General features: G+C 46.2%; 1 protein-coding gene across 6 annotated transcripts in view; it reads left to right on the forward strand.

Moving 5' to 3' along the window:
• The window catches only part of LOC112263559 (zinc finger protein 536-like), a 201286-nt gene that overhangs the window by 152314 nt on the left and 28972 nt on the right, over positions 1 to 20000 (forward strand). The window contains exon 5 of one of the 6 annotated variants that reach the window (XM_042330849.1): positions 18928 to 20000. This exon is cut by the window's right edge and continues 1428 nt beyond it. The exons of the other annotated variants lie outside the window; for them this stretch is intronic. Coding sequence (XP_042186783.1) covers positions 18928 to 19058 — 131 coding nt within the window. The 3' untranslated portion in view covers positions 19059 to 20000. The remainder of the gene's footprint in view (positions 1 to 18927) is intronic. 6 annotated transcript variants of the gene reach the window in all.

Below are 20000 nucleotides of genomic sequence, written 5' to 3' on the forward strand. Positions count from 1 at the left end.
GGAGGAAACAGCTGCTTCAACATTTACAGCAAGACCACTCTATAATATTAAAGGCATGTCACCGCCACGGCAAGGTCCTACATCTGCAACCATCTGCGTTCTATTAAAACATTACACCAGAAACTCTGCTATTTCCCTGCTTTTAGATATACACAGGAAGGCAGAATTGACAGTAAAACCTTGACGGGATTTGTTTTTACTCACACCCGCTCCAAGACGTGAAAAAAACGAAACCAAAAAATTGTTTATAAAAATCAGCTAGCTAAAAGAAGGTCATGTTAAGTGGCCCAGACCGTATGCTGATGGATCTCAACAAGACTAGAGTCTCTTTAATGACTTTTGTTCCCGACATTCAGATTGGATTTGATTTCCTTCTTTCCCATCGTTTTCTGATGTGGTCACACGGGGGTGTGGAGTCACAGAGGACTCTGAAGTGATGCGGTGACATTTGAGGCCGTGGCGCCCTGTAAAGACGGAGAGAACATAGAGTGCGTGGCTTCCGAAAGAGCTGCTGAACTATTCCGTTACAGTCGAGTGGGGGAGAATTATGGTCGGTGTCAAAGGTAAACAATTACAACATGGTGAGTCACTTTTTGGAGTAAGCGCAAAGGGAGATCATTTCTCCATCTTAATAGGTCATTTCCGTTTGTCTTCTGAGTGCTATTTCACATGTTGCCTTAATCAGGGTGGTCCTTTTAAAACGAGGGCAGAGAGAGAAAAACACGTAAGTGTTTTTCAGGCAACATTTTGCTCAAATAAAATGATGTACGGATTGGATTTTGAAGACTTCTTTGTACTTTTCTCTTCCTCTCCTAGTCAGTCTTCTCAGCGAAGCTGTTGTCCACTTCGGCACATTGTTTTAGTCCCTGTTTTCCAAATGACGGTGTTGGTTGGATCTGCTGAAAGATGTTCCTTCCATCAGGGGGTTGTGATGTCATTGACAGTGTGTGATTCATTAGGATATCAGTGTACTGCGAGTGACAGAAAGACTCTGATTAACAAGCTCTCTGTTTTTCTCTCTCTCTCTCTCTCTCTCTCTCTCTCTGTCTCTCTCTCTCGCTCTCTCTCTTTTTTTTCCCTTTTTTTAAATTGAGAACCCCCGTTGCTCCAAACGACATTTCTCTCTCCCCTTCTCCGTGTCTCTCCCTCCCTCTTTCCTCCTCTCGTCCTGTCGAAGATGACGGGAGTCACAGGTGTGTGGCAATAATTACACATACACTCAGAAAAATAATGTCATTTCCCCCCCATTTAATAAGTTCCCCTGTAAAATGCGAGGGGAACGCATGAGGAGGGGATGCTTAAATCTTATCTGATACACCCTCCCTAACTTAATCATCTGGCTCTTAAGAGCAGGGCTCGGGCAGCTGAGGCTCCGTAATATGCATGCAATATGTGTGTAAAATGATATGCTTTAATTTTGAGCCCACTTTAAGCAGCAACAAAACCTTGTTTCTAAGGGAGACATTTACAATAGGGGGGGGGGGCTGTTAACTATTTCATTCCTGCTGTGACAAAGGACATCTGTTTTGTCCCACAGTTGTGCCGTATATTTCATATTTAGGTGACAATTTCCTCATATGTCTGTGTTCTATGATTTGGTGTACATCACTGTACACTATTCTACGTTTGATTCGAATAATGTACCTCTTAGAAAAAGCCATTGCAGTCGGTATATGCTTGATGTAGAATCATTACATGATTATAATCAACGCAGTTATGATTATGGGTTTATTGTGATTTAAATACGTTTGAAAGATAGGGTACGGCTCTACAGGGTTGAGCAGTGGTGTCTTGGAGCAGCACCATCTAGTGTGTCAACAACAGGTGCTACCAGAGACCGAGAGTGAGTGAGTGAGTGAGTGAGAGAGTGAGTGAGTGAGTGAGTGAGAGTGAGTGAGTGAGTGAGTAAGAGAGAGAGAGAGAGAGAGAGAGAGAGAGAGAGAGAGAGAGAGAGAGAGAGAGAGAGAGAGAGAGAGAGAGAGAGAGAGAGAGAGAGAGAGAGAGAGAGAGAGAGAGAGAGAGAGAGAGAGAGAGAGAGAGAGAGAGAGAGAGAGAGAGAGAGAGAGAGAGAGAGAGAGAGAGAGAGAGAGAGAGAGAGAGTAAGTAGATGGGAGGCAGTAGGGGCTTTGGGGGAGAGGAGGGGTGGGGGGGTAAACTTCAAAAAGCCTCTGACTCAAGCTGCCGCTGGCCCTGACCACTCCACAGATGCTTTTGTTCATCTCTCTCGTTCTCTTCTCCCCCCTCCTCTCTTCCCTGTGTCTTTGGTGATACACTGGGAGCGAGGATATCAAAGTAGAGCTGTCTGTTAAGACTTCAAACCAGGCCCGTCCGTCAACCCCAATCATATCTGCGCCCGAAACGGAAGACTCCGACTCGAGTGGAATATTTGATCTGTCCTCTTCAGGAGGATCAACAGTCAGAAATGCCAGTGAGAGTTTAAGAGGGGGAGGATGCGGGCGCTGGGGGTGTGGGGGGGGCAGCCATGACAACACTCCACTTGACTTCAGAAAGGCCAGTCTGTGGACATAAAAGTCAGACATGTTCTCCTCAATACTGGAGATATATATTTAAAGGTCTGACACATGTAGCTTGTAGTGTACGAGGCCCAGCAAAACCTTTTCCTTTTAGCATCTAAAGTCAGAGCCTGTTGAGAAGGGTCCTCGTTCTAAGTGTCATGCTTTTTCTCATTAAACGCAAAGCCAAATCCATATCTCTCTCTCTTTCTCTACCTCTCCCCCTCCCGCTCTCTTTCTCTATCTTCATCTGCATCTCTATCTGGATCTCAATATCCCTATCTCTTATCTATCTGCCGTGCCTATCTTTCCTTCAGTCTATCCATCATCCAGTTATTTATAGACATTGATATGTGTTTCCAGGAGGGCGGTATAGTTAGCTCTTAAATCCCCTGTCTGTGAGATCAGACTACATAATTACCTATCGCATTAAGCCTTTTTATATCCAGGAGACTTAGGCCTCGCTCTTCCTCACATAGGGCAGCGCTGTAGCAGCTGGTGGTATTAGTGGTACAGAGTAGGCCCAGGGGCGACATGGCTTGACGGGGACTAACAGACAGTGGTGCCCCCCTGGGGCCTCACTATCCCACAATCTGTAGGAGGTGGTCCGGATCGATACTGCCGTAGGTGGAGTTTTTTTTTGGGGGGGAGGCATCTTGTTTGGTTGGATTCGGTCCCCAACGACTGTGTCGATCCATTGAGATGGACTCCTGTCTTCATAATGTGCCCTCACCACCGGTCAATCAGTCGGCATCGTCCTTCCAAGATGAAGCACAACCAGGCCACATCCGTCTCCTCATAACCCTATCCCCGGCCCTCACGGCTGTCGCGGATACACCCCTCCAATCCTCTTGTGGGCACGTGTCATGCTGCAAGAACAGACGCAAGGGGCTTATATCTTTCCTATGACTAGTCAGTCGATTATACATTAAGCCCTGGTGAACGCGGCGTTAGTGTATCCAGTAGCTTTCCACGTGTTCCAGGAAGTGCCAGATTACATGCACACGCAGTGGTCTGACGGTGGTCAATGCTCATCACGCCACACTATGTATACTGTAAGTCCCTCTCTCCTCATCCCTAATGATATGACGTAATTAGAGCAACTGATTTATATGGTAATCGGAGGCATGGCAACTCACAGAGCTGCTTATGAGCACACCGTCACCCTTCACCCGCGCAGGCCACCGTGTACCGGTGTCAGCAGCACACCGTCACCCTTCACCCGCGCAGGCCACCGTGTACCGGTGTCAGCAGCACACCGTCACCCTTCACCCGCGCAGGCCACCGTGTACCGGTGTCAGCAGCACACCGTCACCCTTCACCCGCGCAGGCCACCGTGTACCGGTGTCAGCAGCACACCGTCACCCTTCACCCGCGCAGGCCACCGTGTACCGGTGTCAGCAGCACACCGTCACCCTTCACCCGCGCAGGCCACCGTGTACCGGTGTCAGCAGCACACCGTCACCCTTCACCCGCGCAGGCCACCGTGTACCGGTGTCAGCAGCACACCGTCACCCTTCACCCGCGCAGGCCACCGTGTACCGGTGTCAGCAGCACACCGTCACCCTTCACCCACGCAGGCCACCGTGTACCGGTGTCAGCAGCACACCGTCACCCTTCACCCGCGCAGGCCACCGTGTACCGGTGTCAGCAGCACACCGTCACCCTTCACCCGCGCAGGCCACCGTGTACCGGTGTCAGCAGCACACCGTCACCCTTCACCCGCGCAGGCCACCGTGTACCGGTGTCAGCAGCACACCGTCACCCTTCACCCGCGCAGGTCACCGTGTACTGGTGTCAGCAGCACACCGTCACCCTTCACCCGCGCAGGCCACCATGTACCAGTGTCAGCAGCACACCGTCACCCTTCACCTGCGCAGGCCACCGTGTACCGGTGTCAGCAGCACACCGTCACCCTTCACCCGCGCAGGCCACCGTGTACCGGTGTCAGCAGCACACCGTCACCCTTCACCCGCGCAGGCCACCGTGTACCGGTGTCAGCAGCACACTGTCACCCTTCACCCACGCAGGCCACCGTGTACCGGTGTCAGCAGCACACCGTCACCCTTCACCCGCGCAGGCCACCGTGTACCGGTGTCAGCAGCACACCGTCACCCTTCACCCGCGCAGGCCACCGTGTACCGGTGTCAGCAGCACACCGTCGCCCTTCAACCGCGCAGGCCACCGTGTACCGGTGTCAGCAGCACACCGTCGCCGTGTTACTACAGGTCCAGTCGCGGTGGTCTTTCAGCGGTTCTCATGACAAGCCCCGTAAAGGGACTGTAAAGTCAATGCAGTTGTTTCAGAGGAGGCCTGAAATAATGCGATATATATGACCACAGCCTTGGATAGGGGAAGACATATACACACGAACACTCACATATAATCCAGACACGCGTAGCATCAGCTTGACCACATTGTTCTCTAACAGGACCAGTTATTCACGTGCACAAGGGAAGGGAATCTCAAAATATAGACATCTTTAGCCCCTACAGTTTCTTTTTTCTTTCTCCACTCTGCAACTCGTCAATTACGGAGACAAGAAGGAGTGGATTTTGGGGATGTTGCTGTTTAAGGGTGGGAGATTGTAGGGGCGCGGATGCGGTTGAAAATTGCTCTGCATCTGCTGCTGTGTCCCATGAAAGTGAAGAATATACTGAATCTGATTTCCTGACGTGCTCCGGCAAGCCAGCCCCTTAGGAACTGTCTCCAGGGATTGCTATTATTAAGAAGGAAGGTGTATTCGGTGTGTATGTGTGGATAGATGTTCACGTGTGTGGGGTCATTGTAGTAGCGTTCAACGTGAACAAATAATCAAATGAATATGTTTCAATAGCACACAGATTTGGTGAGGGCGCGGGGAGTCGGGGAGGGGGGCTCATTTTAGTAACAGATGTCCACACAGTGGCTGGTAGGACAGCACTTCACCATCAACACGTGTTAAGTGACAGTGACGGACAGCAGGCAGTCTATTTAATAATTCAATATATTTTAATATTTTTCTCTCTCTCTCTCTGTCTGTTTTTACACTGACGGCAAAATCCAATTCCGCGTCAAGGTTATGATTACAAAAATCTGCATTAAATATGCCATCTTTGGGAGGGAAAATACTGACATAGATTGTGGCTTTTGTTTGTCTGTTAATTTCTTTAGTATGCGTGTCTATATGTTGATCCTGTATCTGGGTTGAGTAATTAACATGGTGATCTACTTACACACAAACACACAGAGATACTGTACCATACCACTTATATATACCAATGGATTTTCAAGCCCGTGCCACTACATTCCCAAGTGTTTTTCTAGCAGTTGCTTTTTTTTGGGGGGGGTACTGTAATCAGATGATTAAAAAGGCAAAAGACAAGATGGTAGAGTAGACACAGATCTTCACATTTCCCCAGCACAACGATTCGGGTAACTGAGCCTCAACTGACCAGAAATGATTTGCCTCTGTCTGTTAGACACGTAATGGAGTCATTTAACTAGTCAAATTAGGAGCTGCAGAGATGCCGCATGCTTCATTACTGGGTTCCAATGGGCACCATTTTACATTTACGTCAGGAATCATTTCAGGGCAAATTAATGCTTTTATTGTCTTTGCGAAAACACACCCAGATGCACCCAGTCTCGCCACATCTAAAAGATCAGCGCCACCTAGAGGTCAGAGAGGGAACTCCAACCCAGCAGAGTGGTTAGGTGAGGTGGGTGTCATGTTTAGATGACAGTCCATCAGTCCATTCTTAGATCCAAACTCTAAATCAGAAGCATGTGATGGAGGATGTAGGATGTGTCCACCAGCGTGGGAGATCAAACTCTGAGTCTGTGAGCGACAGAGGGCTCTGGCACCTGTCAGCAGGAGTCTTTGACACGTCTTGTCTACAGACAAGAAGCAGGCTCCGTCCAGAACACAGTCTAACCACGTTTTGGGTTTCTACACTATTTGTATTGGGCATGTGGTGAAGGTTACCACACGATCAGTTCTTTCCATCCAAATCATTATTTAATTCAACTCTGGATTTGATTAAATCCTCAGAGAGGTTTTGAGTTCTTTAACACGTACAGGATGCACCTCAGTTGATAGACTGTTGTGGTGTTCCAGCAGTGAGTTCTACCAGTGTCCATTGAGAGAAATTAGATGTGGAAGTACATGAGGAAGCTGTCGGTTGCTGATTTATATGTCCTGTTGAAATCCCATTAAGAGAAATCACTAAAACAATCTACATGTCTTTAATAAGATTTTTAAATGTGTTTTTATTTCCATCAAACTCAGTTTAAACGTCTGCTTGTTGCCTCATCTAAGCGCTCTCTTGGCCTATTGTTCTCTACCGCTTGCATTTATGTTATGATAGATTGGAGCCATATTGTATTATGATGATTGACAGGCAAGGATGTTTGTGTTTGTGTTTGTATGTCTTTTTGACTATACACACACCGCCCTAGCCCCCCCCTTTTCCAGACCCTGTTGTGTGCTTGACATTCTGTCGATATCGTTACACCCAAAAGCTGGACTGTTTGATCCTGTGTTTGACTGGCACGCTTTGAGCTAGAGAGGCTGTGTTTGCTCACTGCCACAGAGCCATGTTTCTCTCGCCACTGTTTAACGGCGTCCACCCGACCACCCAAAGTTCACTCCTGTCTCTCTGCGATAACCCACAGTCCAACCAGACAGTCGGCCTGCTCAGTTTCATACGTTGATATAAAAGCATGTCAGATCTCTGCAAAACAGATAAGAGAACATGATGTGATACTGGGGTAACCTAAACTTAGAGTTACTCCATGGATTCACTGATCTCTCTACGGGTCCCGATTCCCGTCAGTCGAACAGTCACCCCCTCCTCTCTTTATCTCCTTTGTCCACAAAGAAAGGAGAAGAGACACATTCTCAATCTTCTGTTGCAGTATTGTTTTTATGCTGGCTGTTCTATATTGATCCTGAGTGTGGCTGGTTATCTTTGCATGGTGGGCAGTTATGGATGAATACACAAAGCCTTTCATTTGGACAAGGGATCATTGTGCCGTCATCCTCCCACGCCTGGAGAGAAGCGAGAAGGGGGGTGAGCGGCATCCATCGAGGTGCCTTCCCGTCGTCCGAGGGCACCACATTAGTATGAAAGAAATATCGGCGCATAGTTGCTTGAATACAGCACTTAAAATGCCTATACTGGACCTTGATCTCAACATATTTGGTACAATCATTATGGGATGGATATGATCAGGTTTTTTGCTGGTACGGTTCAGCTGGTAGGGTTAGTTCAACAGTGTGTTTCTGGCGGTCACTCCCATAGTTCCAGAAGGTGCTCCGCAGGACTTCACCAGGCTCAGAATTCCGGGAGAACTGCCTAGGGGTTCCGTTTGACCTCGTGGGTTAAAAGGAAGCAGCATGAGATTGAGAGAGATTGAGAGAGATTGAGAGAGAGAGAGAGAAAGAGAGAGAGAGAGAGAGAGAGAGAGAGCGAGAGAGAGAGCGGAGAGGCAGAGAAATCAGGGAGAGAGGGCTTGTGATCAAGAGAGTAAGGGGAGGGGGGTTTTAACGTCCTCCGCTCTGACAGTTGTGTGGAGTGACATCTTGAGGGTTCCTGTCCCATCCACTTCAGGCCACTCATAGGCTGGCCTGTACAGCCCACTGTTTCCCACAGCCCCCTGCACCAGAGGCTCATAATTACTCTTAAGAAGGTAATAGTGTAAAATGAATGCAGTGCTCTCTCCCCGAGGTGAACAAAGGAGCCTTATTATACAACCTCGTCAGCTCTCCTGTGTGTCTCAGCGCTGTACAATCACTGTTTTCAGCAGGATAACCAGCATGTGGTAAACGGAGAGAGAGAGAGAGAGAGAGAAAACGACAAAGGAAAAGTGGTTGTCTCAGCCATCAAACGGCAGTCTCTAAGTGTAACTTCTGTTCTTAATTTGTTTTAAAAAAAAGATGTATTCTCTGTTCTCAGTTCTTAGCAGTTTGTTTAATTTATTTGAGGTGTAGAAACACACAACACACACGCAGGCGTGCGCACACACAGACTCGCCGCTAAGTCGAGAGACGTCTTCTTATTGGGGAATCTATCAATAAATCAATGTGACTTTAAACACATTTCCCCCGTGACATCACTGAACTGATAAGACCTGAACTAATCTCTGTTGAGGCTGTCGGAGTGCTTTGAACAAAATCTAGTTTGCATCTCTCAGCAAGGTTATTTGTCAATGACTTATAATCCCAGGTACATTTCCCGGGTTTTATATTAGAAACGGGTAAATGGTTCTCATGTCTGATGTTTCTCAGCCTTGGGAAAAGAGAGAGAAGGCTAAGGAACAAAAAGGAATGTTATGGATTTCGCTGTCAAAACAATGAGAGGAGTGAGTGATCAAAATAGGATGGTTTCTGTATTACCTTTAGACTAGTTTCTGCATTACCATCCTGGAAATGAGTCAACTACTGGTAATGTTGATCATATTTTATAGTAATGAAATGGTCACCTTAGAAACTAAGGAACACATTTTTTTTGTTGAGCTGTCGTATATGGTTGAATCAACGATTCAAGTCCGTGTCATTTCAATGAAAGTACGTTGACCCGACGTGGAATAGACGTTGACCTGAAGTCTGCGCCCAGTGGGTCCTTGCTCATCCTTATCTCAGTCATGTTGTCTACCTGTACCGTAAGACACTGTCCACAACAGACAGAGCGTCATGCCCAGAGCAAGTGTTCCTCTTGAGGGTGTCACTACTTTGTCTCGTCCCTCCAAGGGCACAGTACTAGCCAAGAGCAGGAACAATCATCACCAAGGCTTTACCTACTTGGTAATTTATGAGGGCTCAATTAGAAGAGCACACAAAGTAATGATTTTGAAAAGCGCCTCGTCCGTGTTGTGAAATTTGATGTTCTGCCTTCTGCTTATTAGAACTGCTACCCCAGATTCATAAACAGTGTTTTGGAGATAAATAATTGATATTACACATTATCGCTCCAGAGCGAAAGATATTTTTTATTTTTTTGCCATTGTGATTTTGCGTAGGGGGGAATTTCACTACAGAGCCTATACCCCCCACAACCTCCTCTGGAAAAAAGGAGAGAACTTTAACAGGACGCGTCCCCTTGTGCAACGTTCCTCAGTGATCACATCTTTACACGCCAAAATCTTTCTTTGATTTGCCTTCGCTCTCCGAATCTGTTTCCCTTTTCGCACAGAACCTCACGGAAAACCTTTGCCATATCTGTCATCTCAAAACGGAGTCTTGGTCTCAGATGAACAGTTTTGATCTTTCTCGACTGTTTACGGCCGCGTCAAGTGGGGGGGAAAAAAGACTTGCCGTAAGTGCTTACACCAGCACTAAATAGTTTGACATCTTGCTCTCTAACAACGTCTTTAAAGTAAATAAAAAACTAAACAACGGCCTAGCCTGCAATTAAACTGTAGATCTGAATATGACATGTTTGTACCGGAGTCATTTTTCTTTGCCCTTTTCCCGTATCGTTTTTGAAGGGATTCTGTGTGTGTGTGTGTGTGTGATGTTGTAAGGGCTGTGTCAGATCACAAGGGGACTGTAGCCTGGGTTGAGATGTGGCCAGTGCTGATAGCCTCTGGTCACGGTTGCCTTAACCCCTCCATTCTCACTGAGTGCTCAAGGCTAGACAGTGGCGTTCATCCACCGCTGACCGAGGACTTCATCCACCTTGAAGAGGCTGCCTTTCACACAGCCTCCACAACGCTCTGCTACACACGCACTTTGAGAGCTCAGTAAATATGTGATACAATTCCACCTCCGTTCTCCCACACTGAGGTCCCATGCTACAGTCTGACTGAGCGGGGTCGTAGGAAGCATCCTAGTGGGAGGAGCTGGTCTAATCATGAAGAGCAGCAGGGTGTCACTGCTTAAGGCCTGGGGTTGGAGATACTGTATTTTAGCAGAGGCTAAGGTTTCGCCATGCAGACACAGGAAGTAAGACCAAACAGTCTACTAGTGAATAGCTTCAGATGGTGTGAAACTCAATGCCCAATGTAGATGTATAGGGAAAGGTGGATACCTAGCCATTTGTACAACTGAATGCATCTTCCGCATTTAACCCAACCCTTCTGAATCAGAGAGGTGCGTGGGGCTGCCTTAATCGACATCCACGTCTTCGGCTGCCTTAATCGACATCCATGTCTTCGGCTGCCTTAATCGACATCCACGTCTTCGGCTGCCTTAATCGACATCCACGTCTTCGGCTGCCTTAATCGACATCCACGTCTTCGGCGACCGTGGGAAAAGTGGGTTAACTGCCTTGTTCAGGGGCAGAACGATAGATTTTAACCTTGTCAGCTCGGGGATTCGATCCAGCAACCTTTCGGTTGCTGGCCCAACGCTCTAACCACTAGGCTCCCTGCTGCCCCTGGCAGGTTAGCCTTTAGGGGTATTAGACTATAATTCTCCTGAACTCCTGGACTTCACCATAGCAATAATAATCTGTAGTTGGTCTTGCGTAAGGTAAAAACAGTGATGCCCCCCCCCCCCATTTAAAGAAGCTGTAGAACTAACAACCTGTGTATGCGAAACGTAGTTGCAGAAGAAAAGCTTCTGTTTTTTTCACTGTCTCTGTTACTGGAGCTGAAACAGTGAGCCTCTTGGAAGTGCTGGCTGACCATTGCAGGGTAAGAGAGGGAGGGAGAGAAAGACTGAGCCGGAGAAATGGGGGGCGGGGGGGGTGGTCCTGGAAGGTTTCGTATATCATAATTATCCCGTTAAGCAACGGCGGGGTTCCCTCGGGAATTATTCTTAAATGGAGGATTTGCTACGAGAATGGGTCAGAAATGCTTCCAGCAAGCAGGAAATCCTGTTTTCATTTACATAATCATATCACCACTTCTCTTTGGTCCCTTCTTAAAGGCGGATGCTAATTCACAGCCCAGCTTTTGTAGGTTTAAAGCTGTTGTTCTTATTCCCTCCAATACGTGTCCCCTTACTGCCAGAGCTTCTCTAAATCTATACTCACTTTTTTGACCTTACTCTAAACATCTTCTTTGAGCGTGGAGTTGGCTCTTTGGGCTCTTCTACCTCGAGTGCATATGTGAAAAACAGAAACAAAAATAAAAGTTGATTCATGAATAGCGCTGTCTTAATTGAGACCCAGTAAGAGTAAGTAGCAGATGTTATACCGGGAACTGTTGAATCATCAGAGACCAGAGGAAGTCTGCAAAATCATATTTAAAAAAAAAAAAGCCAGGTGCTTGTGATTTTCCATTGCAGCACACTGTGGCGATGTGGGAGGGAAAAGGAGGAGGAGGATAGAAGAGGGATATTCATCCGGAAAGATCTACAGAGAGAGTGATAGTGCCAACACACTGTAGCATTCAGAGACATTTCTGGTGTCACCCTACTGTTTGATCTTGCCCATAACTCTCTTTGTCCTTACTACGATTATTCACTGTAGAGCTTGTCTGAAAAGAGGTATTTCTGGATCATTGTTTCGACACACTAATGCTGTTGGTACTTTAACAAACACGAGTGTATTCAAGGTTTACGATGGACACATAGAAAGTGAAGTGTTCCCTGTCTGCATCTCCCTGCTCGTCTGAATCCTCATCACTGAGCACGTCCCAGGTCTCCAGCTCTCTCTTGCCTTCTTTTCTTATTTTAAACTCCTGTCCCCGATCCATTAGGAACCCATCTTATGTTGCTGTGTGATTCCTGACCTGGGAAGCGCCGTGTTTCAGCGGCAGACAGGAACCTGTGATGGCTGTGCTCTCTGTCTACTAGTGGAGTAGGGAACCTGTGATGGCTGTTCCCTCTGTCTGTACTAGTGGTGTAGGGAACCTGTGATGGCTGTGCTCTCTGTCTGTACTAGTGGAGTAGGGAACCTGTGATGGCTGTGCCCTCTGTCTGTACTAGTGGAGTAGGGAACCTGTGATGGCTGTGCTCTCTGTCTGTACTAGTGGAGTAGGGAACCTGTGATGGCTGTTCCCTCTGTCTGTACTAGTGGAGTAGGGAACCTGTGATGGCTGTGCCCGTACTAGTGGAGTAGGGAACCTGTGATGGCTGTGCTCTCTGTCTGTACTAGTGGAGTAGGGAACCTGTGATGGCTGTGCCCTCTGGCTGTACTAGTAGAGTAGGGAACCTGTGATAGCTGTGCTCTCTGTCTGTACTAGTGGAGTAGGGAACCTGTGATGGCTGTGCCCGTACTAGTGGAGTAGGGAACCTGTGATGGCTGTGCTCTCTGTCTGTACTAGTGGAGTAGGGAACCTGTGATGGCTGTGCTCTCTGTCTACTAGTGGAGTAGGGAACCTGTGATGGCTGTGCTCTCTGTCTGTACTAGTGGAGTAGGGAACCTGTGATGGCTGTGCTCTCTGTCTGTACTAGTGGAGTAGGGAACCTGTGATGGCTGTGCTCTCTGTCTGTACTAGTGGAGTAGGGAACCTGTGATGGCTGTGCTCTCTGTCTGTACTAGTGGAGTATGGAACCTGTGATGGCTGTGCGCTCTGTCTGTACTAGTGGAGTAGGGAACCTGTGATGGCTGTGCTCTCTGTCTGTACTAGTGGAGTAGGGAACCTGTGATGGCTGTGCTCTCTGTCTGTACTAGTGGAGTAGGGAACCTGTGAGGAGGTGTGCGGTGACAGGCCCACTGTGGAGGATTAAAGGCCCACTCTGTCTCTCTCTCTCTCTCTTCTCATCTCTCTCTCGCTCTCTCTGTCCTCATCTCTCTCTCTCTCTCTCTCTCTGTGTCCTCATCTCTCTCTCTCTCTCTCTCTCTCTCTCTCTCACTCCCTCTCTTTCTCTCACTCTCTCTCTCACTGTCTTTCGCCCCCCCCGTTTCTCTGAAGTGACAGACAGTGTCATTCTCGTCACTCAGAGGGGACCTCGTCCCAGGCTGACAGAGTCGCTTCAGCGTTCTTCTCCATTCCCACCGCAGCGCAACGCCACACAAAATTAGTAACCAGATATGGCAGTGGCGCGATGCTAGTGCGAATAATACCACACACTCGAGGGAGCCCAGAGCTGTGAGATTAGCACAGACAATTAATACAAGACATGTCTGCGAGAGGGCCTCTGAATATCTTTATGTTGTTTAAGCCACTACGACTCGAAAACTGAAACTGTCCCTGTGTGTCAGTATTCGAGCGAGTGTGTGCGTGTTCATGTCTGTGTGTGTGTGTGTGTTGCGGAATTGAAACCCTAATTTTGACAGGTGTTTTGATGTCATCTTTCTTTTTTTACAGCCCCGAAGTCGTGTACTGTACAGTAGCTTGTCACAGACATACTTGTCCATTGAAAATCACTGACAACGGTAATGGTAACATTCCTGGCCTGTAATCCATGTGTAAGTGAAGGAAGGAAGTGTGTGCGGTCTATGTAAGCACAGCTAGGCCCTCCCTGCGTACAGGCTTGATAGAATAAAAAGCATTATTCATACTCAAATGAGGCCTGATGAGCACAGATGACCTCACCTCTTCCTGTTGCCAAACAAAAGCTTCATTTTTATAACAGAGATGGGGGGAAATGTGGAGTACAGAAGATCCCTGGCTCGTCCCACCATCCAGAATGTGCCCTCTACAAAGACAACAAAAAACTTTTAGCGACAGCCTTTGTTTGACCTTGTTAGCGCCAGCGCATTTGGGTAATCTGTGCTTAATTATTTTTTTCCCCTCTCTTCTACATAATACTACAACTTGTGCTCAAACCACAAGCATTTAAGACGTGGCAATTTATTTAATTTTTTTTTTTTTTTGCACATTCCAATGCCATTATGTTACATTGTTGCCGAATAAAGGCTGGTATTATGCTCCCGCGGTAAAGGGCAGAAGTGGACGGAGTTTTTATCTGCTGAACGAATCAATCAGGATTATGTCAGCTGAAAAGAATCACAGACAGCAGTCGCCAGTGTGTGTGTGTATTTGAAATGTTGCTTATTTAAAGGGGAGCTATTTGTTGGTCGTGAATACATGGGGGTGACTGAGACGTCATTTCTCGGTACAGAGAGGATCTCTTCTATTTATTTTATCCTCTGTGGGAGGATTGGAAGGGCGCTCATTATCATTTCAGCAGAAATGATTAGGAGATCAAATAGAGATCGAATGCCATTTCCTTCCATTAATGCGGGGGATTTAGTGCGTCTGTCATGGCATGGCTGTCCGGCTGCCTGTGGGAAAAAGACAGAGGGAAGAATGGACGAGAGGATTAAGAGGGGACCGGGGCTTGGCAAGGGAGTGCAGGGCTATTCATTAGCAGGGCCCAAAGAGAGGCACACTGACATGCAGAGAGGGAGAGGGAGAGAGGGAGAGAGGAGAGAGAGAGAGAGAGAGAGAGAGAGAGAGAGAGAGAGAGAGAGAGAGAGAGAGAGAGAGAGAGAGAGAGAGAGAGAGAGAGAGGAGGGAGAGGGATGAGCCTTGAGCAGTAGCTCTACCACACAAAATGGAGGGTAAAGGCAAAAAGCAGTGATCACACGGTCAAGTTTGCCCTCCACATTGTGCAAACCTACTCATGCAACACTTTGCCCTGCTTTGAGACTCACACGTGTTAGGGTGAGGGTCCTGCCCTCTGGGGCCACATTCAAACAACCCTCCTTAATGTTGGGCCTAACAGGCTGCTAATGCCTTGCCAGTCACACAACCAACCCTCAAGTCACGACTATGACATAAAAAAAAAAGAAGTGCCATTTGTTTTGTCAACTTAGGCTCAAAATGTGACTGAATGTTAGAATCGGGAGTTGGGAGTAATGCACTCGGTGTTCTGTGATCTGTGAGTTCAAATCCCTCCGCTCTGGCTCAGAGGGTTATTTTCCTCATCAGGAGCACTAAAACCGTTGCATACTTCTTCCGTCTGAATAGCCATTTTCTCTGTGTTGTATTTATGTATTGAGAAAAAAAGGTAATAGATCAAGCACATTCCATTATTCTCTTATAAGATCATTAGCAAATATAATTAGATATGAAAGAAAGTAATTTGGAAAAGAGGGGGAAAAAACGCTATCAGGCAAAGAAGACAGATTGTTGCATCAGAGTGTTTGGGCTTAAATTGCTCAGCGGAGGTATTATCTATCCAACCATCTTCTTCTCAGAAATAGTCACTGGGAGAGGGAGGGAACTCACTCCAGCCCACTGTTTCTCAGCCAAGAACTAGCTTCTTCCTGTACACCCATGTCTCATACAATACCTACGGGTAAAGGAGGAATAAATCAAATAAATAACATCTAAAACAACAATACCTACATTGTGTAGTGCCATTCTTTAAAAAAATACAATATCAGACAGAGCGGAATAGGCCCCTTCCCTCCTGCATATATGGATTCTCCTTTTGTACTTTTGTCCTACCGAAAAAAGGAAACACAAATCTTCCTCCTTGATGCAGTATAGCTGGGAACCAATTCATTGTGCCACTACCACATGTAGGAGTTTGTCACTGTTTCAACACGGTAGTGTGCTTTCTAATGGGGATCTGAGCAGAAACAGCCATAAACACAAAATCCTCACTCACCGCAAATGTGCTGTTTTCTTCTTTAGTGGTGCTTTAAGGGACGGGGGTGGATGTGGATTCCTCTAGTCTTTTTGAATTGCAGCAAATGGTATTCATAAACATCCTGTATTCATTAAAACCTTCTAAAAATATGATTTGGGTGCACTTCCTCGTGCTCAAGCGGTGGTGTGTGCTGTTCATATTTACATATTTATAAATACTGGGCTGTACAATGAGGCCTACCTTTGCCAAAAACAACACTTTTCTACTGTCGCCGGATGCCTGGGAGAGAACAAAGGCCTCAGAGGCACCTTCAATGGCAGTACTCTATGCAACTGACTGCTTGCCAGCCTGCAGCAGACTCAAATGTACATAGGGCCAGGGCGTCAGTCACTTCCGTGGCACTTATGTTACAGCTAAACTCAAGTCTCATGCAGTCAAACCCACATCATTAGAGGACTAGCACTCAATCTACAACATTTGGAGGCTAGGGTTATCTGGGGGAATTACTTCTCCTGCTTTAGTTTTGGCCTCATCAGAATTACACATATTCATTTCCAACCTTTACATGGAAATAACAAATACAGAGCTCAACACAATGTAAAATAGAAGCATTTATGCTGTTTTCCATAGTAACTGGTTAGCTTAGTCTTATGTAGTCAGGTGAGAGACTATGCTTAGAGACCCCCACTCGAACACTAGTATTTCCCAAGGCAGTTTACAACACATGCTCTCAGTCTTGTGTTAGGCCATTGTTCTTGTCCTTGTCCGTCCACCTATTCATTTATGCATTCTGTTTGGCATGACACAGGTATTAACACAGGGTGGATCCTGGAGCTATGTGTCCTCTTACCATATGCCTGGGTATCTAGAGCCCTCTACTCCAGTAAATGGCCATTCTGACTGTTATCTCACAGTTTACCAGTAGATGGCGTCCTCACCCTTTCAGCATTTTCAATAGTCCCATTGACTACGGAGCGTTTTTACAATTCATTGTAAAATATATACGTTCTCATACAAATAATGATCGAATCAGTTGTCACAGATATAGAGAGTCTTGCTGACCTGATGCGGTTGTTTAAATTGTAGCGTTTACCCATCCCAATATCATTTGTTTACATAATACATGTAAGGCTTTTCCTAATGGTAGGATTCCTTACATTATAATGATAAAGTGTTGTAGACTACAGCATTAACCAGATAGTATTTGTTTTAAACAGTATTGACCTGGTATGATAAGCAGTAGTTGTTTTTAAGATGACACACACACACAAGTGGAATGTCAACGAGGTCCTTGGGTTGGCTGGTGAGGTGCATCTGTTCTGCACCCGAATGGGAAATTAAAACTGAGAGGAAGTTATGAGGAATCCATAAAGTTGGCCTGGAAATCTCCTGCTCGCAATGGCAGTTGTTTGGGGAGAAGAAATGTCGTGCTTAAATAATAACATTCCAGGTGGCTTTAGTTAATGAACAGTGAAAATCAAATATGGAGCTTAAGCTGTAACTCGTTACTGGAAGGCTGTTTTTTTTTTTTCAAGGGAAATCACGAGGAGAAGCCACCCTTGAGAGACCAGATACTTTTTATGCAAAGTAAAACATTTCTTTGTTTATTAGGTGGACTACGACAACATATTTAGTTTAGTGGGGGGGGGACATTTAGTCTGATTCCTTATTGAATGGTTGACTAATGATAGATTGATGCGTGAATGGTATAAAACCAACAGACTGTTCCGTCATATTGCCATGTAAAATGCACACATGACATACGCAGGCTTAGTCTGCCATCTAGTGGTCAAAGTTGGCTCTGGCAGCATTTCCTTAGACTGCATCACACATACAGTACCATGCAGACGAGGCTGCAAAATGATGGACAGAACAGTGATGCTCTCTCTTTAAGAGATTAAAGCAGTTGTGTGCAGCATGTCTTCAAAGCTAACTCCCGGGGATGGTTGTTTTAATTTGCACAGGATGTTTCAAGTGTGAATTATGATCGCTAATAACTACGGTTCTGGTTGTACGGCACACCCACATCTCCACATCTTCCGGCGTTAATACCAGATAAGCCCGGAGAGCTACTTTAATTATCTTTAGAATCTTCACCTGCCTTTTCTAAACTGTTTGACGTAGGAGTTTTAAGCGAACGTACACTGCATCGTGATTTGAGGGTGACGGTGTGATTGTGTCTAATACAAAAGAGAGTAGGTGTCAGCGATATTGTTCTTTGGGAAAGCCAAAGGATGTTTTGTCCGTTTTTAGTGTTCCGTTGCTCTGCACCGACTCTTCATTTCATTTTCGATATCTTCGCCGTGACAGCACAATCAAATAAACACGTTTTCATTTAATTTAGTCCGTTTCGTGACGGCACTTTAAACGAACATGACATGGAAATGCATTCAGTAGATTTCATTGCCAAATAAATTTCCCACAAAGTTGTCGAGGGAATGAAACTGTGAATGGAAACAGGGGTTGTATATTATTTATCGCTCCCATTGTTTCAGAACTTCAAGATAAGAGTGTTTTAAATGTCCGGGATTCAAACTTGCATTCTAATTGCTTACTTCAGTTCATGATCACCACGTTATCACACTTATCTAGCAAACAAACTTGCTTGGAAAAAGTATGGAAATCCTTTTACTGCCAGTGTCTCATACCATTTTTAGTCTGCAACCTTTGCTAAACACCTCACAACCTCACCCCTGAGTCCCTGTTAGAGGCCTAGCCTACATTTGAACTAAGTTTAGAAATGTGACATTTAGTCATCGCAATGTTAGAAGTTTGTCAGCCGTACATGTGTAATGCTAATGCTAATTGTTGGTTCCAGAACAGAATGTCAGTTTCTGTTTTGCTCCTACTTCACCCTATATGATGTTTGTTACAGTAAGAGGCGGCCATTTTGTGTGTATAACTGCTATGCTATGTTTAGTGTCAGAATGGTTGTGTTGTGGATGTGGTGGGGGCCGGGGCAGTCGTGTTAATCTGCGTTTGTTCTCTTAACTGTAGTTCATCTGTGGGTAGGAGAGGAGGAAGGCCATGGAGCCCTGGGCCCCGCGCTGACCCTCGACCCTAACCTCGCGCTGCCTAACCTAGCTGACACTGAGACGCACGACGCAGCCTCTCTTAACAGAGACTAACTCCCGCCCGAGCACCCGGCTGGAGCAAGGCAGGAACATGATGATGGTGATGATGAAGGAACACACTATATCAAAGACTTTATTTAAAACATGCTACCATCAAACAAGAGAAGTCATTCAAAATGAACTATGAAGGAGTGTTTCTGCCCTGTGGGAGGATGGAGAGGAGACTGAGAGACATACCTCCTGAAATGACTTGTAGAGGCCACTGGATGTGACAGACAGACAGACAGTGACTTGAACCATTCTGTTTCCTGTCCTCTCATGGATGACTCCTCCCTCCATCTTCTGTCTTCTTCATGTCTCTCCTTTGATTTGATGTTTTTGATGAAACTACCTGCTAAATGACAGTACCTAACACGCCCCTACTATGACACATTCCTTGATCCAAGATGGCGTCCATCAAAAAAAATGACAAAAAAAAATGTGATAATATTCCCGACTGAACTGTTGTGCTGACCCTGTGCTTCACCTGTACGACAGACTCTCTCTCTCTCTCCTATCAGACCCAGTACAAAGACAGGTATTCAATGACCCCTGGGTCACAGTAATGGTATTGTCCCTGGACTGTACCATTCCCACTCTTGTCCTGCTGGAGCTGTAGCTTTAACTCGCTCCTTTTGACCAGACCAACCATCTATGGAGACCAAGCACACTTATTGCCACGCACATTTTAGTTGCTATTTTCTACCCTGTTTCAGGGCACAATGCTCTGTGTGTCAAAAACAAATTAACAGAGAGAAGAAAAAAAAGAGGAAAAACTAGAAACTAAACCCGAAGTATGACATACTCTGACAATCTTTTCCTGTGCTAGCTAACTAAGAGAGAGCGGTAGTTTTCCGATAGGACGGGGATGTTAGTAGATGTGAGAACGAGAAGAGAAAGCCTGAGCATTGTACAGTACAGTGTGATGATGGGCAGAGGACTGAGGATCCTCACCCC

Source organism: Oncorhynchus tshawytscha, linkage group LG12, assembly GCF_018296145.1.
Source record: "Oncorhynchus tshawytscha isolate Ot180627B linkage group LG12, Otsh_v2.0, whole genome shotgun sequence".
Taxonomy (NCBI): Eukaryota; Metazoa; Chordata; class Actinopteri; order Salmoniformes; family Salmonidae; genus Oncorhynchus; species Oncorhynchus tshawytscha.